The 17832-nt window shown below is 39.8% G+C and overlaps 1 protein-coding gene across 1 annotated transcript in view; it reads right to left on the bottom strand.

Annotated features, from left to right (window-relative positions):
- Positions 1 to 5589: 5589 nt before the first annotated feature.
- Positions 5590 to 17832, bottom strand: part of MTTP (microsomal triglyceride transfer protein) — a 45906-nt gene continuing 33663 nt past the window's right edge. The window contains exons 13-18 of the mRNA XM_047718069.1: positions 16675 to 16772; positions 16430 to 16551; positions 14852 to 15079; positions 10788 to 10912; positions 8436 to 8606; positions 5590 to 6956 (exon numbers count right to left, since the gene is read on the bottom strand). Of these exons, the coding sequence (XP_047574025.1) occupies positions 6785 to 6956; positions 8436 to 8606; positions 10788 to 10912; positions 14852 to 15079; positions 16430 to 16551; positions 16675 to 16772 (916 nt within the window). The 3' untranslated portion in view covers positions 5590 to 6784. The remainder of the gene's footprint in view (positions 6957 to 8435; positions 8607 to 10787; positions 10913 to 14851; positions 15080 to 16429; positions 16552 to 16674; positions 16773 to 17832) is intronic.

Here is a 17832-nt window from a genome sequence, read left to right as displayed (position 1 = left end):
TAGTAAAGGAATCTGATACACAGCCAAAAGAAGAGGCCAATTCTGGTTGACTAGTGGCTGGGATAGAAGTAAAGAAATCATGTAGCTCAGCTCAAATTTAAGCTCCTTGGTCTTTCTTCACCTCATCTTTCTTTCCTTTATGCTCTCTTAGGATATTGAACACATTTCTTTCACAGCATTTATACTATTGTGCTAAAACTATTTTTAGCCATATTAATTCCCTCACCTCACTTATTTTCTTGAAGTAAGGTAACATATTTTACTTTTTTTTTTTAACCTAGTACATTTCTTGATCCAAATAGACCCACCATGTTGTATAAGATGATGGATTAAATCAATGAATAAATTATATGGAAGGAATTATCATACAAACTTGGGCTGGAATTTTTCCCATTCTTCCTTCTAAATCCCTCTCTACACCTTACACCATTATAGATTGTGTGGATCAATAGGCACTCTTGCCTCTGCTTCTGGTTGGTTTCAGCCAGTGGGTACCACTGACAGAAGATCAGAGGGAGGAAAGAAAGTGAGCTCACAGTGTTTGTTCCCCTGGTTCCTTCTGGGGGAATGTGGTGAGGGCTGCTTGTGTTCCTTAATTTGAAGCCATAGCTCCATAAAGTTTATGTTCTCTGGGTTCCAGTTGTTATGCCCCAATAATGGGTCCGTGATTAAAGGAGCGAGACTGATACAAAGCGAAGGTCAAGCAAAGCTTTATTTCATGCCAAGCATCAAGAATCTAACCGAACGTTTGGGGCTGCACGTCTTACAAGAGAGGGCAACCCTTCTCTGTTTCACAGTCTAGCTTTTAAGGGCAAAGGCCATGCGGTCGGGCCTGGCCACGCACAGGTGGCCAATGAGATTGTAACACACACAGGAAACTCCACAGTGATGCTAGGTGACCAATTGAGTTACAATTTACCCTGGTAGACATTTGAACCAGGCTATTACACCTTGATTGGAATTGGAGCCCAAAAGGCTCCCAAAGGGCGGGGCCCATACTCCTTGGTAACCAGGGAGACAGTATGCATCCCCCCACTGATCGGATGTCTCCACCTGGCCTGACCCACCTTTATATCTGGGCTTTGTTACCTGAAGCTGGTTTCTGGGACTTGTCTCCAAGTAAATCCCCTGGGGGAAGGGGAGCAGGGACAGTTTCTAAATAGGTCCTTACACCAGTGACCTTGACCTTTCAGGCTCCCTATTGTTATGAGCCTTAGGGTGCTGCACCATCCACTGTGGCTTCCCTTCATCTTTGTAACATTTATTGAGCTCTTCTCAAATTACCCACTTCGGATGTGCCATCCATTTCACACAGTGACTCTGCGCATGCATGGTCCCTGACAAAGAAAGAGAACCTGATAGTTGGGGGTGGGGGGTAAGAATAGACAGAAGCTTAGACACAGGACATGCTGTTCAAGTTCCTGAAGAAGGATGAGGACTGAGCTGAGATGCAGTCTTCTTTCCAGTGTTTTCTTCCCTCTCAAAATACTACCCATCTCATTTATGATGTGGAGTCCTCTTACTATTTTCTCCAAGAACTCTACTGGAACTTGTTTATTTTATGGCTGAATTTTAGATCCATTCTATGTTTTCTCATGAAAATACTTACTCTTTCTTCTTGGTAATGATCAGTCACACAGAACAAAAGCAAAGCAATTTGGTAAAGAAAGAATCAGTGAAATCTGAAGTCAGCTTGGGCATGTGGAGAAATGGGTAAAAGTCACATTATTATAAAATATGAAAATGATTTTTATAATGTGAAACTAGTGATTTCATGATAAGCAAATAAGCAAACCTGGTAATCTTCTTGATCATCCATGATGCCCATGGGTGAAAATACAGAAAATAGATTAGCTCCATGGAGTCAGAATATAAAATGTTGCTTTATTCAGGAGTTCTATAGGACCACATATTAAAAGTTAATATTAGGGAATGCTTACTAAGTGCTTGCTACATGCCAGGCACTAGCCCATTACCTTATCTTCATCCTTACAACAACCTATGAGTGGCTGCTCATTTTGCAGATGCAGAAGCTGAGAGGCTGGGAGGTTTGTATAGCAGGAGTACATGGAAAAGGTGAGACTGCAGGTGTGCAGGAGTATCTTACTCCAAATTGCCTTCACTGCTGTACTGCCCTACTTCCTGCCTTTCTGCATGCTCCATACAAGAGGTTTAGATACCCAACCATACTGCACTAAGCCCCGAGAGTTAGAGGACCACTGTGCTCCTCAACTAGTTGCAAGGTAAAGGCAAAATAAAGTACCAACGAACCTCGTTGCTAACAAATAAGATCAAAGCTAATTGTTAAGTGAAAACATTGCTCACCACCTAATATTAAAAACAACACTCATGAGAGTAGAAAACATTTATCAAATGCTATTATATGCTTGGCACATGCATTATCTCAGCTTAAAATAACCCGGTGAAACAGAGATTATCATACCCATGTTATAGATGACAATTGAGTCACATGCCCAAGATCATTCAAACAGTAGGCGGTGGAACTAGAATTCCAAACCCGGCCTCCTGTCTCACTCCCTGCCATCCCCACTGATCTTTAGTTAACAACTAAACTGATGAAGAGTAGTGAAGCTTCAGTTGATCTGAATCTGGAAGATTCTTGATGCCAGGATAGATGCTTTCCTCTGCCCCATATTTAGGGAGGGCATGTAGACTATTTAAATCCTTTAAACTTTCAAATAAGACTTTATGAATTTTCAAATATATTACTTAGTGAAAATAGAACTAGAGCCGTTCCCAGATGATGTGAGCCTGCCTTTTATGTTCTGTGATCATGACTGTCTGTCTGCCATTACTCCTCATCACCGTCTTTACCGGCACTATTCTCTTGGCTATGACTATTCTCACCACCCCTATTCAGTGGTGTCCTAGAGATTCTAGCCAATCTAGCCATAAGATTAAATTAAAGAAATTCAGATTGGAAAGGCAGATGTAGAATGATCTCTGTCTCCAGATGGCATGATCTTTTACATAGAAAGTCCTAAGTACCTACCAAAATTAGTAAGTTCAGTAGGGTTGCAGGATTCATGATCAATATATAAAAACACTTGCCACAAACAATTTAGATTTGAAAGTAAATTTGAAATTTGAAAATAATTTCATTTATAATAGCATCAAAAGGAATAAAACACGTGGGATAAATTTAACAAAAGAAGTGTAAAACTTAGATCCTGAAAGTCGTAAAACACTGTTGAAATAAAGAACATTTAAGTAAGTAGAAAGATGCTCCATGTTCATGCATTTAAATTTAAAGTGGCAATATTCCTAAAACTGATACACAAGTTCAACACAAGCCCTATCAGATTCCTAGCTAGCTTCCTAGCTAGCTTTGTAGAAATTGACTGGCTGATCCTAAAATCCATATGGAAACTCAAGGGACTCACAACAGCCAAAACAATCTTGAAAAAGAACAAAGGAGGTGAACTCACACTTCCCAATTTCAAAACTTACCACAAAGCAACAGTAATGAAGAGAGTGTGGTATTGGCATAAAGATATACATACAGATCAGTGGAATAAAACTGACATCCAAAAATAATTGTTTATAGTCATTCGATTTTAAGCAAGGGAACTACAAACAATTTAATTGGAAAGAATCAGCTTCCGACAAATGCTGCTGGGACAATTGGATATCCATTTATAAAGGAATAAATTTGGACCCACTACTACACACATTATATACAAATTAACTCAAAATGGAACAAATACCTAAATTTAAAGCTAAAACTGTAATACTCTTCATGGAGGAAAGATTGGTTGGCAAAGAAAATAGAGGTCTCTAAGTATACAAGGACTCCTGGTACTATCAGAGATGGAGACACAAGACCCACAGAAAGGGCACTGGCTCTATAATTTTGTAATACAGCTTAAAGCCTTATAGTTGCTGTCCCACACTGACCATTTTCATAACTACTGTCTGGCTTCTTCTAGCAGCAAATTTTTAAAAACCAAAATGATCTGGAAAATATAGCATGAATATAGAATTCACAAAGTCAGAGAGCAGGTCTTGAAAAAGACCACTTATATTTGAATCCTGGTTTTACCATTATTTAGCTGAGAAAATGTCTTCTATGGGGTGAATTGTCCAAAAGTCTTCTATGCCCCAGTTTCTCCATTAAATTGTACTGGCCAGTTCAGTAACCACTAGCCCCACAGGGCTATCAAACACTTGAAATGAGGCTAATCCAAATTGAGATGTGCTAGTGTATGCAAATTATATAGCACAACTCCAAGATCTATTCCTCCCCCACAAAATATCCCATTAATACTTTTTATATTTATTACATGTTGATACAACACTTTACATATATTGGATTAAAAACATATTATTAAAATTCATTCCACTGGTTTCTGCTTATTTTTTTAAAGTCACTGCTTGAAAGTTAAAAGTGCTTCTGTGGCTCGCCTTATAGTTCTATTGGACAGCAATGATCTATAACATGGAAATAATAATGCTACCTACTCAATATAGTTATGGTGAGAATTAAATAATCTAATATATATATGATGTTTAAAATACCTGCCACATAACAAGCACTAAATAAGTGCTAGCTTTAAAGATATTTCTGAAGGCGGCCAGGTTCAGAGAAGCAGGGAACAACTTGTTGTGCGCAGAGATCTGATGAGGTACAGGGAATGGCAGTAGGCCCTCCACAGCAGAAATGCAGGCAGACTAAATCCTTCAGGTTTGCAGGAAGAAGCTGACAGGGCAGAGGACTCATGTCCAAGGGTTGTGCGTTTGCCCGGCAGATACCTTTGCCGAGGACAAAGCTGTCTGGACACTGATGTTTGAAACAGTGAATTGGTCAGAATTAGAGACAGCAAGCGAGGCTTATAGTGGTATTTTTGGCTCCAGTACGTCATTTCAAAATATGGATTATCACTACAGCCCTCTTAGACTTCTACCTTATTCAGCCAGAAAGGAGTCAGTGTTTGTCCTATGCTTCAGGTTTCTTATCTCTCTGGAGCAAGTTAGAGCTGGTCAGTGCTATCCATTCTCCAAAAGAGCGACCATGTTTGATGGAGCCAGGCAGACAAGCTCTTGGGAAGTAGTATAACACTGATGTCTAGGACACCACACACATCACTCTTGAGTCAATTACTATTTTGCATTTTACAGAAGCAGTTGTGGTGTGTTAAGCATCACCTGGCTGAGGTTCCTTGGCCTATGACATCTTTGGCTTAGTGCCCGAGGTCAACTTGCTTTTGCTGTATGTAGCATGAGTGTCTTTACAGAATGCTTCTCCCAAGACCAATGCCACCACCCATGACACATGGCCCCTTCTAGGTTTTGATTCCTGTCTTTCTTCTCATAACACCACAATGAAGGTGCCAGTCCAGAGCCTTATGGAAACTGGAATTAGAGCTCGTTTTCAAGTTTGCAGGTACTGACAAGGTTCTGACTGTTGGTAATCTGTGGCTCATATTCCACAGGGTTCTGACCTCCTGTTAGAGAATCCGTCCTGTTCTATAGAGTGTCAGAGGCTTACAGTATATGTGTCTGAGCTCAGAAAGTGGCAGAAAGAGAGAAATATGGTGTTCAAAGTAATGAAAGACAAAGACAACTCAATAGGATGTCCATATATTTATTTCATCCATATCATTTAAAATTTACAACCAGTGGTGGGCTAGCTAAACTTCCATTGCATGTGTGTATGTGTGTGTGTTTAATGGACAAATGAGCACCTGTTACCTGTTTTGAGTTTATCACTAGCAACACATACATCTTGTTTATTAATAGGTATTTGAAAACGTTTAACACGGCTCTTTCAACTTGTACAAATAAAGACAGACTTTTCTTGATTTCATACTTTAGAAGTCCAAATCCATCAGGTTCTTAAAGCAGTAGTAAATTCTCTTGGCCATTCTGGGTTTTGTACAGACTGTAGTCAAACAGACTAGAACTTCCACCCCAAAACACTTGAATGAAAGAAAAACTAATGAACATATGAAAATGTCCCTTATAAAGGACAGTGTCCCACATTGCAGTCTCAAAGAGACACAGCACAAGTACAATCAAATGGAGTTTTTGAAGTTCGTATTTCTAACTCGTACTGCTAAGTCCAATATCCTTGCAGGGCAGAAGGCAGAGGGCCAAATGGCGTTCTTCTAGCAATGTGACCATGTGGTCAGTGGAAAGATGATGCTGTGTTTGAATTCTGTGTGCCTTCTACCTCAGTGCTTAGTAAAACTAATGACAAAGAGATAAATATCCAACTTTGAAGCTGTGACAAAAGTCTTTATAAAGTCTTAACGCCTCCCCCAACTTCCCCTCAAAAAAAAAAAGGTCATTTTTTGTTTGTTTGTTTGTTTTGTTTTGTTTTGTTTTTCCCCTGATTAGGCAAGATATTTGGTAGAAACAAGCATGTGTAAGGTCCTATAGAGGGCTTCACAAACATTGACCGAAAATCGTTGAAACAAAGTTGGGTTCTCCTGAGGGTATGTGTGTTTTGTTTTGTGTTTTACAGACAATTGTTTCTCTTCGGAATAACACTCTTACCACTGTACCAAATGGGATGGACAGAGGTACCAGAACACTAGGAATGCTGCTGGAAGTGTCACATACATTGGCTCAAAATGACACTATCAGTACTACACGGAATTGGGCCCATATTTAATCATTTGAGGTTTTTCAGAGGTTTTTACAAAAATCTTAAATACAGGTAAATATGTAAACACTGTGCTCTCAGAGAGCAACTATATAGGCATATCACATCGTATCCCTTCTCAGAAGACAGATCCAAGTGAAACCTTACCAATCAGTCTCAAAACCAACCGCCAGAACTACTCTCAGGCTCAGGGGCAAACACCACTTTGCACATGTCAGAGTTCTCTTGGTGGAGCGGGAATTCAGATCCTGCTATGACGCTTTCTTTTATTCTCCGAGAGACATAACCTCTGCCTGTGGATAGCCTTTCATACTTGGTCTCAAATTGCCTGCATAACGACAGCAACAATAGTAAAATTACACACATATTAAAGGGACCCCACACTCCTCTGAGCCAAGCTACTGAGCGTGTGCACTTGAAGCTTATGTTTCAAAGCAATTTGAGAAAGGACGGGAGTGCCAAAGACTACCAGCTTCCATTCCCATGCATGGGGTGATTGTTTTCTTCCCATTTCTTTCTACACCGACAGATATACTTTGAATGCCTGGAATATGGGAGTCCTGCCATATATTTTTCTAGAATGAAGGACCAAATTCCTCTCAGCTTTTTGGAGATGCTGTTAAGCTTTGCAGGCCTTGCTATGTCTCCCACCCCTCATTCCAGGAGCCCCACCTTGGGAGTACTCCCCTTTTGAGTAAGTAGCTAGTCCAACTGGATGTAGGCTGAGAATGCGGACAGGCAAACATTTCTAGAGCTCAGGGCCAAGTGGAATGTGGAATGAAACCACTTAGTCATGAGCCTGGCTTGGTGGTCACTGTATTTCGACCACTGGAAGGCTGATTTTTTTTTTTTTTAATTCATTGATGGAGATTTATTCTAAATATAAGCTAATATAAGACAACAGCTTTTATTCTGTAAAAATATAACCTATTCATATTTGTACTGATATCATTTATACATTCCTCATATGAGTCATGAAATATCAGCACAATAAAGAAGGTGCTCAACTCTGGTCTACTTATTGAAGGAGATGATATAAGATATGCTTGCTATTTTAAATATCCAATTGCCTTCATGGTTAATAATGTGTGTCGGGGAGACCTCTAGAACTACAGAAGAGTTGATGCTAACCAAAGCTTCTATTTCCATGTGATAGTATTGTTATAAACAACCGTTATAAGATTCAAAGGACACAGTGTAAATGAGAAGCTGTAGGGTAAAAGAGATGATAGGAAGCTTCATGAACAATCAGGTATTTGGTATTTGAGACTCTAAGAATTCTACTGAAAGCATTTTTTTTTTTCAATTCCAAGTCCCAAACCCTCAAGCTTAACCCAAAACTTAAACAAGACCAAGTTCCTATTGTATGATTACCTAAGAATTATGAATTAATTTGGGCTCTTAAACCAGGGTAAATGATTGCCAAGTATTTTGTTTTGAATTTTTGGTCTAGGAGATAGTTGTGAAGTTAGCTGATAGTAAGTACACGTCCACTATTTTTGCTGAAACTATGTGGCAACTCTTAGGGTAATTCAAATCCCTTTGTTACCTTGAAAAAATAATTTCTGGACAAGAATACAATATTATCCCCAGAATCAAATGAATTAGTCCTCATATTTTCTTGGTATCCTAGAAACTGATTTTTAAACCTTATTAATTATTCTTTTATTTATTTAAAGGAAATTTATGTTTCACTGTATTTTTACCATTTTCTTTCAATTTCTGAAACTAAATGCTCAAAACTGGGTGTACGTTCCTGGAGAACTGGAAACTTCCCAGGAACATTCCACGAGCACTGCCTCTTTACCTGAATGGAGCTCCATCCTTGTCCATCTGCATGCAAACCAAGAACGGGTACTGAGAAAACTGCACCGTGGAGATAAACTCGAGGCCTGCTTCTGTTTCTGCACTGATTTCCAGGCCAGTTTTCACAAAAGAGGAGTCGACGGTGATGCTGCCAACTATTGCCAGAGCCACCCTAAAGATTTAGGCCAAAAAAACCCTGTTACTATCACATTTAACTGATCTGGAATCTGGACCAATAGCTCTAATTTCACAGGGTCTGAACTCGCAACTGGAAGGAAACATATAGAGGACTACTATAAGACCTAAATGTGCTCAGAGTTCTGCTAGGAATCAGGGCCTGGTTAGTCCCCTGGATGAGGCCGTGAAGGTCTGCCCTTCCCCTGTACCCGCGCATGGCCTTCAATTCCAGATGTCAGAATGAAGGGTCTAGCAGGCACTACTGTGTGATACCAAGGGCCAAAGGGAAAACGTGCCTGGAACCTGATCCTTTCAAGTCAGAACTACCTGAGCTAGCTTAAAAAAAAGTCTAAACTCACAAAGACAGCTGACATTCAACAATTTTCTTGGTAACTATCTCTCTGTGGGCTTCTATGGAGCTATTTTGGTTTCATTTCATTACTTTCTCTAAAGGGTCTTCAGAGACATAAGTCTATGGTTGTCAAGATATTTGAAAAAAATGTTGTGTCACCAAAAACTATTCCTACAGTGAGGCATGTACAATGAATTGCTCCAGGAAGGACAAATATGGTGGGTTCCCCAGTAGTCGCCTAGAGAACTAGACAGGCAGATTGGGTTGACAAGGGAACGTGGCTTGGATGACAATGAAGGGATAAACAATCCCAGTAGAAGGTTTACCTCTAGGATCACTCTAATTTAATTGTAGACTTTAAATGAAATTGTGCGAAATTACTCCCCCAATTAAATCAGAGCTCTATGCATAGGCTTTTCTGATAGAAGGATACTATCAAAGTTGGCTGTGAAAATTAAAGTCCCTCTTGCTGTTGTTGGTGTAAAAGTAGGTCAGAGGTGGTTTCATGTAAGTCCCTGAATCCCTTACCATATCTTCTAATATCTTATACTCAACAAAGGCTTAAGAGGTATTTTTTAAATGAACAAATGAAAAATTAAAGATAGTTTGGCTCTAGCATGGATACTGGTAAACTCTTAGGGATACTGTGTCCTTTTTAAAAATCCAGATAATTTTGGGTGTGGATCTTGTTGGTTTCTTTCAGCAAAAATTCAATTCCATTTAATTTGGGGGAACTTCTATCTAGAAAATAACTCAAAAAAGGAGAAAGAAGATGGATTCACTGGGAAGTCCTAAATTAAACTGCTTATCCCTCTGATGGCCTGTTTCATTTCTCTTCTTTGGTTCCTTTTAGTAACACTGTGGGTCACCTTTCACATTAAAATGTGCTGCCTTTTGATTTGTCAATTCCTTAAGTACAGTTTCATAGAAATCAAAACTTTAATTTTACCACTCCTATCTCACTTCTGCCCCACCGTATTTTTAAATATCCAAAAAGGGAAAAATCAATTGCACTTCCATTTTCTTTTCTTCAATTCCACAACAAACAGAAGAATAATTCTCCTGATTATCACACTGGTTCAGAAACATTGTCTTATTCTCAAAATAAAACATGTCCATTTGACTCAACATGTACATTAGAAAAACTAAAGGAGTTGAGAATATTTTATTTAAAAAAAAAGAATACTAATGAAAAAACTTAAGGACTTAATATTTAAGACTTCGATTCTGCAACATCTTTTTATTTTTCTCCACTGAAGATAGCAAAGGAGTAAAGATTTAAAATCGCAACAAGATGGACACCTGGGTGGCTCAGTCGGGTAAGTGGCTGCCTTTGGCTCAGGTCATGACCCCCAGGTCCTGGGATTGAGTCCCACATTGGCTTCCTTTTTCAGCAGAGAGTCTGCTTCGCCCTCTGCCTGCAGGTCCTCCTGCTTCTGCTCTCTCTATCTCTCTCTGACACATAAATAAAATCTTTTTTTAAAAACTCCCAACAAGAGGGATAAACTAAAAAGTTTGCTTTGAAGTCACATTTCCTGACAACGTTGTCAGTTACCAAAGTGGAATAACCAAGAGCAGATGATCTTCTCATTCATGAAGCAAGCACACCAAATACCAAGCATGATGATTCTTGGGGGCTGAATCTATCAGATAACTGGCCTACTCATGAGAAGCTATGGAAAGAATGACTTCCCATGGTTTCTTCCCACTCCATGATTTAATAATTACAAATAGAAAACATAGGTTTTGAAAAGTCAGAGAGCTAAACAGTTCCAGAAGCATATCTCTGCAGTTCATTGAATAGAATATTATACATATGCTTACCGATTTTTCACCCGGGTTTTAGACTCCCGATACCACAGGCTAAACTCCATTGCACCTGAAATGTCAATAGCTAGACCACCCTGGACATCCATATTGGCCTTTAGTCCAGATTGCAACTGAAGCTCCTAGAAGCAAAGATATTTAATAATAGTAATAATAACAATACGCAAATTTAGTCAACCCCTTCCCAAAGGCATGTTCAATCTCCTGCTATAGATAATAACATTTGAGTTGTGCTAAGGTTGGAGTCTTTCCTGAGGCTTGGAAACACATTATCCTAATCTTGATCCCTAGAAGCAGACTGTGGATTCGCTAAAGTATTTAGTCAATGTGTTCGTCAGTATTTAGCCTTTAAGTCTTGCATTTTCTGAGGACATTAGCTGGGGTGATGTTGGCTAAAAATTTCTTCAGCTGGATTGCCATCACACTGCCTGCGGACAGTGTTGGAAAAGATAATGGCTCTGGAGAAAAAAAAGGCTCAGTATCTTTAATTTTGATATCCCTCCACAGATCTTAGGTTCATGGTAGCTGGCAGCACGACTAACTTCCTTATGTAACTGCCCTACTCAGACCAAACAAGACATGATTTCCCTAACTATAAATGCCACAATTTTGCTTTCTAGAAAGGATCATATTGATCTTTCTGAATTCTCTCAGCTTTCTGAAAAAAGTGGCAAGAAATCTCAATCAAAGGCATTGGTTCACAACCAGGTATACCAAAAAGTCTCCTTGTGGCATGAAGCTACTTTCAGTCTAAAAGACTCTTGGATGAAAGTGTGAGCTTCTTAATATAGAACTCAGGACACATTAGGAGAGAATCTTAAAAATATTTACAGCTACATTTAGTCTAGAACTAAATATGGTTGTAGTAGGATGCCAGGTTGTCTCATGCATCATAACTAATATTGAAGGAACACAAATTATCCTGAGAAAGCTAGAATAATTATGCTCAAATTTTAACCAATGCCTATGAACTACAGAACCAAGATTTCAGAGTTCTGCATTTGAATTATAACCATGATTGTTCCCAAATGAACGCTACTGTGTGCCCTGTCTTAAAAGTATTTCTTTCTGGGGTGCCTAAGTAGCTCAGTCAATTAAGTGTCCAACTCTTCTTTTTTTTTTTTAATATTTTTAAAAATTTATTTATTTGACACAGAGAGACAGAGTATAAGCAGGGGAGTGGCAGGTAGAATAAGAGGGAGAAGCAGACTCCCCGCCAAGCAGGAGCCCTGTGTGGGGCTCAATCCCAGAACCTTGGGACCATGACCTGAGTTGAAGGCAGATGCCCAACTGACGGAGTCACTCAGGCACCCGTAAGCCTCCGACTCTTGATTTCAGCTCCGATCATGATCTCAGGATCATGAGATTGAGCTCCATGGTCAGCATATAGCATGCTTAAGATTCCCTCTCTCCCTCTCCCTCTGTCCCTCTACTCTCACCTGTGCTCACTCATACATGCACACACACTCTCTTTCTCTCTCTCTTCCTCTCTAAAAAGAATAAAAGAAGAAGTATTTCTTTCTTTGGATCTTCTCCTTTTTTCCCTATTTGAAAACTATCATCTTGTTAGTCCATTCAATTAAAAAAAAAGGTCTTTGATGTGGACTTTGGCTTTCCCACTGGCCATGTATTAGGTAGATGTCAAAACACACCAAATACCATGGAAAAGACTATTTCACAGCTTTGAGACAATGTGCCTTTTGTGAAGAGAGAGCATTTCCATTGCAGTCTGGGTTTTAAGGAGTGCCTTGACTTTCTGGGAAGATTCCATTTCTCTCATGCAAAGGGACCATGACAGAACTCTTAGATGTAGTCACAGAGGAATTTTTCTGAGCTCCCATTGAAGGTCTAAACATTGATCCCTGTAGAGGGACACACCACTCTTTCTTTGTGAAAGGGTCTTAATCACATAGTGCAGTGGTTCTCATTTTTAAGGGTACAAAGTAAGTGAAACTAACAGTTCTGAGTACCTACTGTGTCCCCAAAGCTCTACATTTGGTATGTCATTTAATTCCCATACTAATCTTCCATGGTCTACTTACATCTGAAGATTGAAAAGGAAATCAGGCCTGGTAGCCACACATGGAGACAGAATGAATACCCAGACTGTCTCTAGGGAGGATACTTTTCTATTACCACACATGGCTATCACACAATCATAACTCTCTTGTCTCCTAGTGTGCAAGAAATCATGTTCTGAGAAATATTGTAATAAAGATCATGGGCTTATGTCCTCATTTGACCCAGAATGCATATTTATTGAAATTATTGCCTATGAACTACAAGAACAAGATACATTACATTTGTAGCTAGTGTGACCCCTTGATCTTGGACCTCTGGTCTCAGAGGTGTCTCTTTGAGTTCAAACACTGATATTTTGAAAACTTATCCCATTGCTTCCATTCAGGAAAATATGTTCTTTGCTGGCTAAAGAGGATCTCCCTATTAAGCTGACTTTATCAGACATCCTTCTCTGAAGAGTAATCCAATTAGCCGAAAAGAGAGAGTGAGAGTAAGCACAAAGTAATTCCATCTGCCCTGGAGGCTTTGACAGGCTATCCACTGCCAAAATTTCCTTCAATGTCAGCATTTGACCTAGAGTGGTATGTGCCTCTGAAGCTGGGATGGCATTACTGGATAGCTCGGCAGAACCTGGGAGCCTCAAACAGCTTATTTGTATAGTAACCCCTGATCTGCCAAGTACTCCAACAGGAAATACACAGACATCGGGTTATGTTTTAATAGCCACGGGATGATCTTTGGCTTAGAATGCACCTTAGGTGCCCTCTCTTAATGAACAGAAGAACTTTACAAGATCCTCTAGATCAGGAGTTGGCAAACTACATCCTGTAGGCTAATCTGGCCCACTTGCTGTTTTTGTAAATACAATATTGTTGGAGCACTGCCACACTCGTTTGTTAATGTATTGCTGAGGGCTGTTTTCACTCTAGGGTGGCAGAACTGAGTAATTGCAATAGAGACCATATGGCCCACAAAGTCTAAAATATTTGCTTTCTACCCTTTACATAAGAAGTCTGCTGAGTCTGACTTCTAGATTATTGTGTTTTCATCAAGTTTTACAGTCCAATTCTGACCATCAGAGATTGTTGATGGGTAGCTGGGCACACACAGATGGGGCTGTACTGTCATGATTCCTGTGTCTTAAAATGTAGATCACTTCCTCAGCACTCTTATGCCTTCTTCAGAGATATTTTTCATTAAGAATCCATCTCCCTTTCAGAGTGCCTGGGTGGCTCTGTCGGTTAAGCACCCAACTCTTGATTTCAGCTCAGGTCATGACCTCAGGGTTGTGAGATCAAGCCCCACATTGGGCTCCATGCTGTGCGTGGAGCCTGCTTAGGATTCCTTCCCTCTCCCTGTGGTCCACCCCCATGCCACATGCACACACAGGCTCGCGCGCTCTCTCTCTCTCTCAAAAAATTTATCTCCTCAGAGTTAATACTGCAATAGATACATGCAATGCAAAATTCTGATATGATCTGAGGACTGTTTCTTTATATGTGACCTTGAGGATTAAGGAATATGACAGGTACTGCTGATTGTCCTTATCTTCATTCATATATACTACAACACAGACTAGTTCAGAGTGACAATGCACCCTTTGCAAAACTACACTTACCAGTTCTCCTTGCAGCTAGGGATATCCATAAGACACGGTTTTGACCAACAACAAAAGGGCTTAGGTTATTTTCTCCATAATTTCTTGTTTCTGTTAGCATCAGTATTTTCTCTTTTTTTTTCTTCTAGTTTTATTGAATTATATATGACATTACTGTACTCATGTTATATTGATTATTTTCTCTTTTGCCCCAACAGTGAGGAGGTGTCTTCATCAACTAACAAAGGTGAAAGAAAACCCTGCTTCCCTATAACAAAGGGGAAAAGGAGGAAGGGCAGCGATACCAATAGGGTGAGTGCTTAGAACGTGAACTCCTAGATAGGCTGAACCTTGTCCTGTATCCTCTGAGCACAGAGCACATTTCAAATGTACCTACAAAAGGTTAGGGATTCAATAAATACTTGCAGAATGAACAGATTACCTGGGAATGATCTATCAGCAGAATGAGTCCCTTCACCACACTGACAGGGTCACCAGATGCTGACAGCATTTTGGACATCAAATCACTGTATCCATTGAAGAAAGTGACAGGTCTGAGCTGAACATCAAAGAGGATGGCTGACATGCCCGCGTAGGAGTCAAGGTTCTCCTCCCCCTCATCGGGAGTAGCTGCAATCAAGGCCTCCAGCCCCTGGGCTTCAATGACCACCTGGGGAAAAAAAGGGAGAGAACAGTCCTGACATCAGCTCCTTGCCTGCCCTGTAAGTGATGGTGAGGCTTCTGAGCTGTGGCTAGAACTTTCCTAAGGCTCAGAAATTCAGACATCTGCAGCAGCTAGGCAAACAACAACAATAACAACAACAAACTCCATGCCTGAACACAAGGTTTTCTTCATTTAATGCTTACAACCTTTTATCCCGTTTGTAGATGTCAAAAGACAAAAAAGCCAAATGGCAGAGGTAGAACTCAAACCCCTTCTGTCTGACTATAGAGGCCATGAGCTTTCCATTTTATGATATCATCCTTGAGACTCCTAGTCCCTCTCCCTCCAGGACTGTCATACATAATGGGTCAGCTGTCTTGCAGAGCTCCTAAAAGGAGATGGAGAAATGTTGGGACAGTGGCTATAAGGCTGCTGCTATGAAAGGGTGTAGAGCACTCTAAGCCATGACTCACACCCTTCCTGTCCAACTTCTCTCTTAAGCTGAAAGAAAAGATGATGGAGGCTCGCATCAAGATCTCTCCCATACACAGGAATCATATATATTCTCTGTCCCCCGTACCCACTGGGTGTTTGGCATTTCCGAGTGCATATCAGCAAACAGATGGTGATTCCTCAGGACGGAAGGGCATAGTATTCTAACTAGAGTTTCATCAAAGGCTATAGTAATATAATTTGGATGAGAACTCAAGTTTGTGTGGCACTGGATCATTTTAATGCTTAAATGAGCTTATTGAGAAGGTTATAATTTGATATACATAAAAACTAAAAAGAAAGTATATTTTATGATTAGGAAGCCTTTATAGATTGTAACCAAATTTTGGATAAAACTAAAGAGATGGAATTCAGCCAGTTGTCAAATGCCTACACTTTATTCTTTTTTCTTCTGGTAGTACTGAAGAATATCATGGACTCTTTAGAGAGTCAAAATTTTTATTATAGGGAGTCAGTTTCTTCATAGAAACACCCAGAGAAGGAAAACATATTCCAGAGTTAGATACGTGGAACATTAAGGACTGTATCTATGAATAAAGATACAATATTTAAAAAAAATAACTGAAAAATATTAGCACAATTTCAATGTTGTGAATAGGTTTGCTTTGAAATGACAAACAGATGTTTGGCAAGTCCAGTAAATCAAATTACTTAGGTTTCAAGTTCATACTTGGAATTGTAAACCATACAGCCTCCTGCAGATGATGGAATCGTGAGCAACTTAAAGCCAAAGCTACCGTTAATTTATGCATTCTATGGTGTTATCATTGGTATATATGTTATTTTACTTTGGACTAAGTTTTTACATACTTTATGAAGCAAAACTAATGGAAAATGAGTTACCTGGCTACTGTGAAGATTATCTTTCCCAATGTACTGAAAGATGTTGAGGTTACTTCTCCTTAGGATGCCAGAACCAGAATAAAGAATGTCCAGGCTGTAAGTAGACGTCGAGTGGGGAGCACCTAATCACAACAACAAAAAACAAACAAACAATAAAAACCCAAACCCCTGTAATTTAGCAACAGTTCCAGCAATACCAACTTGGGGAAGGGAAGAGAGGGAGAACCACTTTTTGGGTGACATACGTTCTATGTAGCCAGTGTAGGCAGAAGAGGACCCACTCTTGGAGAAACGGTCATAATTATGAGCAACAATTTCCTTCAGAACTCGACGGACCATTTTGCTGCAACACAGAAAAGGAAAAAGCTGCACATTCTTTGTAATGGCTGCTTCCCAAGTCAGATTTGGAAAAAAAAACAAAAACAAAAACAAAAACAAATCCTCAGTGGAAAGAAGATGGGGCCTAATTTTCCTCATGCCACTCCAAGACTGGGGAGGTGCCCGCTGGAGTGCCAGCGTTAGGATTAGGGCTTTCCCCTTCATTCCTCAGATATGTGAAATTTGGGTTGGTATCAAAATGACAGCAAGGCGAGGACGCCCAGCTATGAATGGCTTCAGCCAACTGGTGGACACACCTCAGGAGTGGAAAACACATGTTGTATGAATCATCATGGTTCTATTGTTAAGTACTATATACTTTCAAGGAAAGCTGTACCAAACTGGGGGTGGGGTGGGGGACAGTGTTCCCAATATATTTCTTTAAACATTTTCCTATGCTCTCTCACATTATCAGTGGCTGATGACACGCCACAGTTCATTTCCAGGAATTTTTTCTACTTACGGAGTTTTCAATTAAAGAGACATCTCAGTAAAACCCATAAATAAATGATTATCTCCTCTAAATTAAGTCTGAAATCTTACCCCTATGCCTCTATCTTGTCTGCTGTCTAAGGAGTGTTGAGCTCTTCCAATCCTGACTACTAATCATATCAGTATACTGATTAGTATACTAATCATATCAGTAATAATAAAATTATGGTAATAATACAAAAAATATCAAAAGAATCAGCTAAAGAAATCTGGATCTCAATCTGAGGTAGAAAATTATTGAGGGGAGGGAACAGTAACCCTACACTATCACTAGGTTATAAGATATTATTAGCCTGTACAAGAAGGGATGAGGAGGTCATGATGGCTGTCTTCAAATATTCAAAGGGCCTGCACGTGAATGATTTGACCTGCTCTTCTCTGCTCTGCTCCAGGGATTGGGGCAAATAGGGCCAATAGGAAACTTTCAGTTACACAAAGAAGTACTGGTGATAGTCTTTGAATAATGACACAAGTTCCCTCAGAGGAGGTGGGTCCCCTGCCACTGGACTGGTGCAAGCAAAGACTGGACACCA

The sequence above is a fragment of the Lutra lutra genome, chromosome 2 (genome assembly GCF_902655055.1).
Source record: "Lutra lutra chromosome 2, mLutLut1.2, whole genome shotgun sequence".
Classification (NCBI taxonomy): domain Eukaryota; kingdom Metazoa; phylum Chordata; class Mammalia; order Carnivora; family Mustelidae; genus Lutra; species Lutra lutra.
This window is presented reverse-complemented; position numbering and strand designations above follow the sequence as displayed.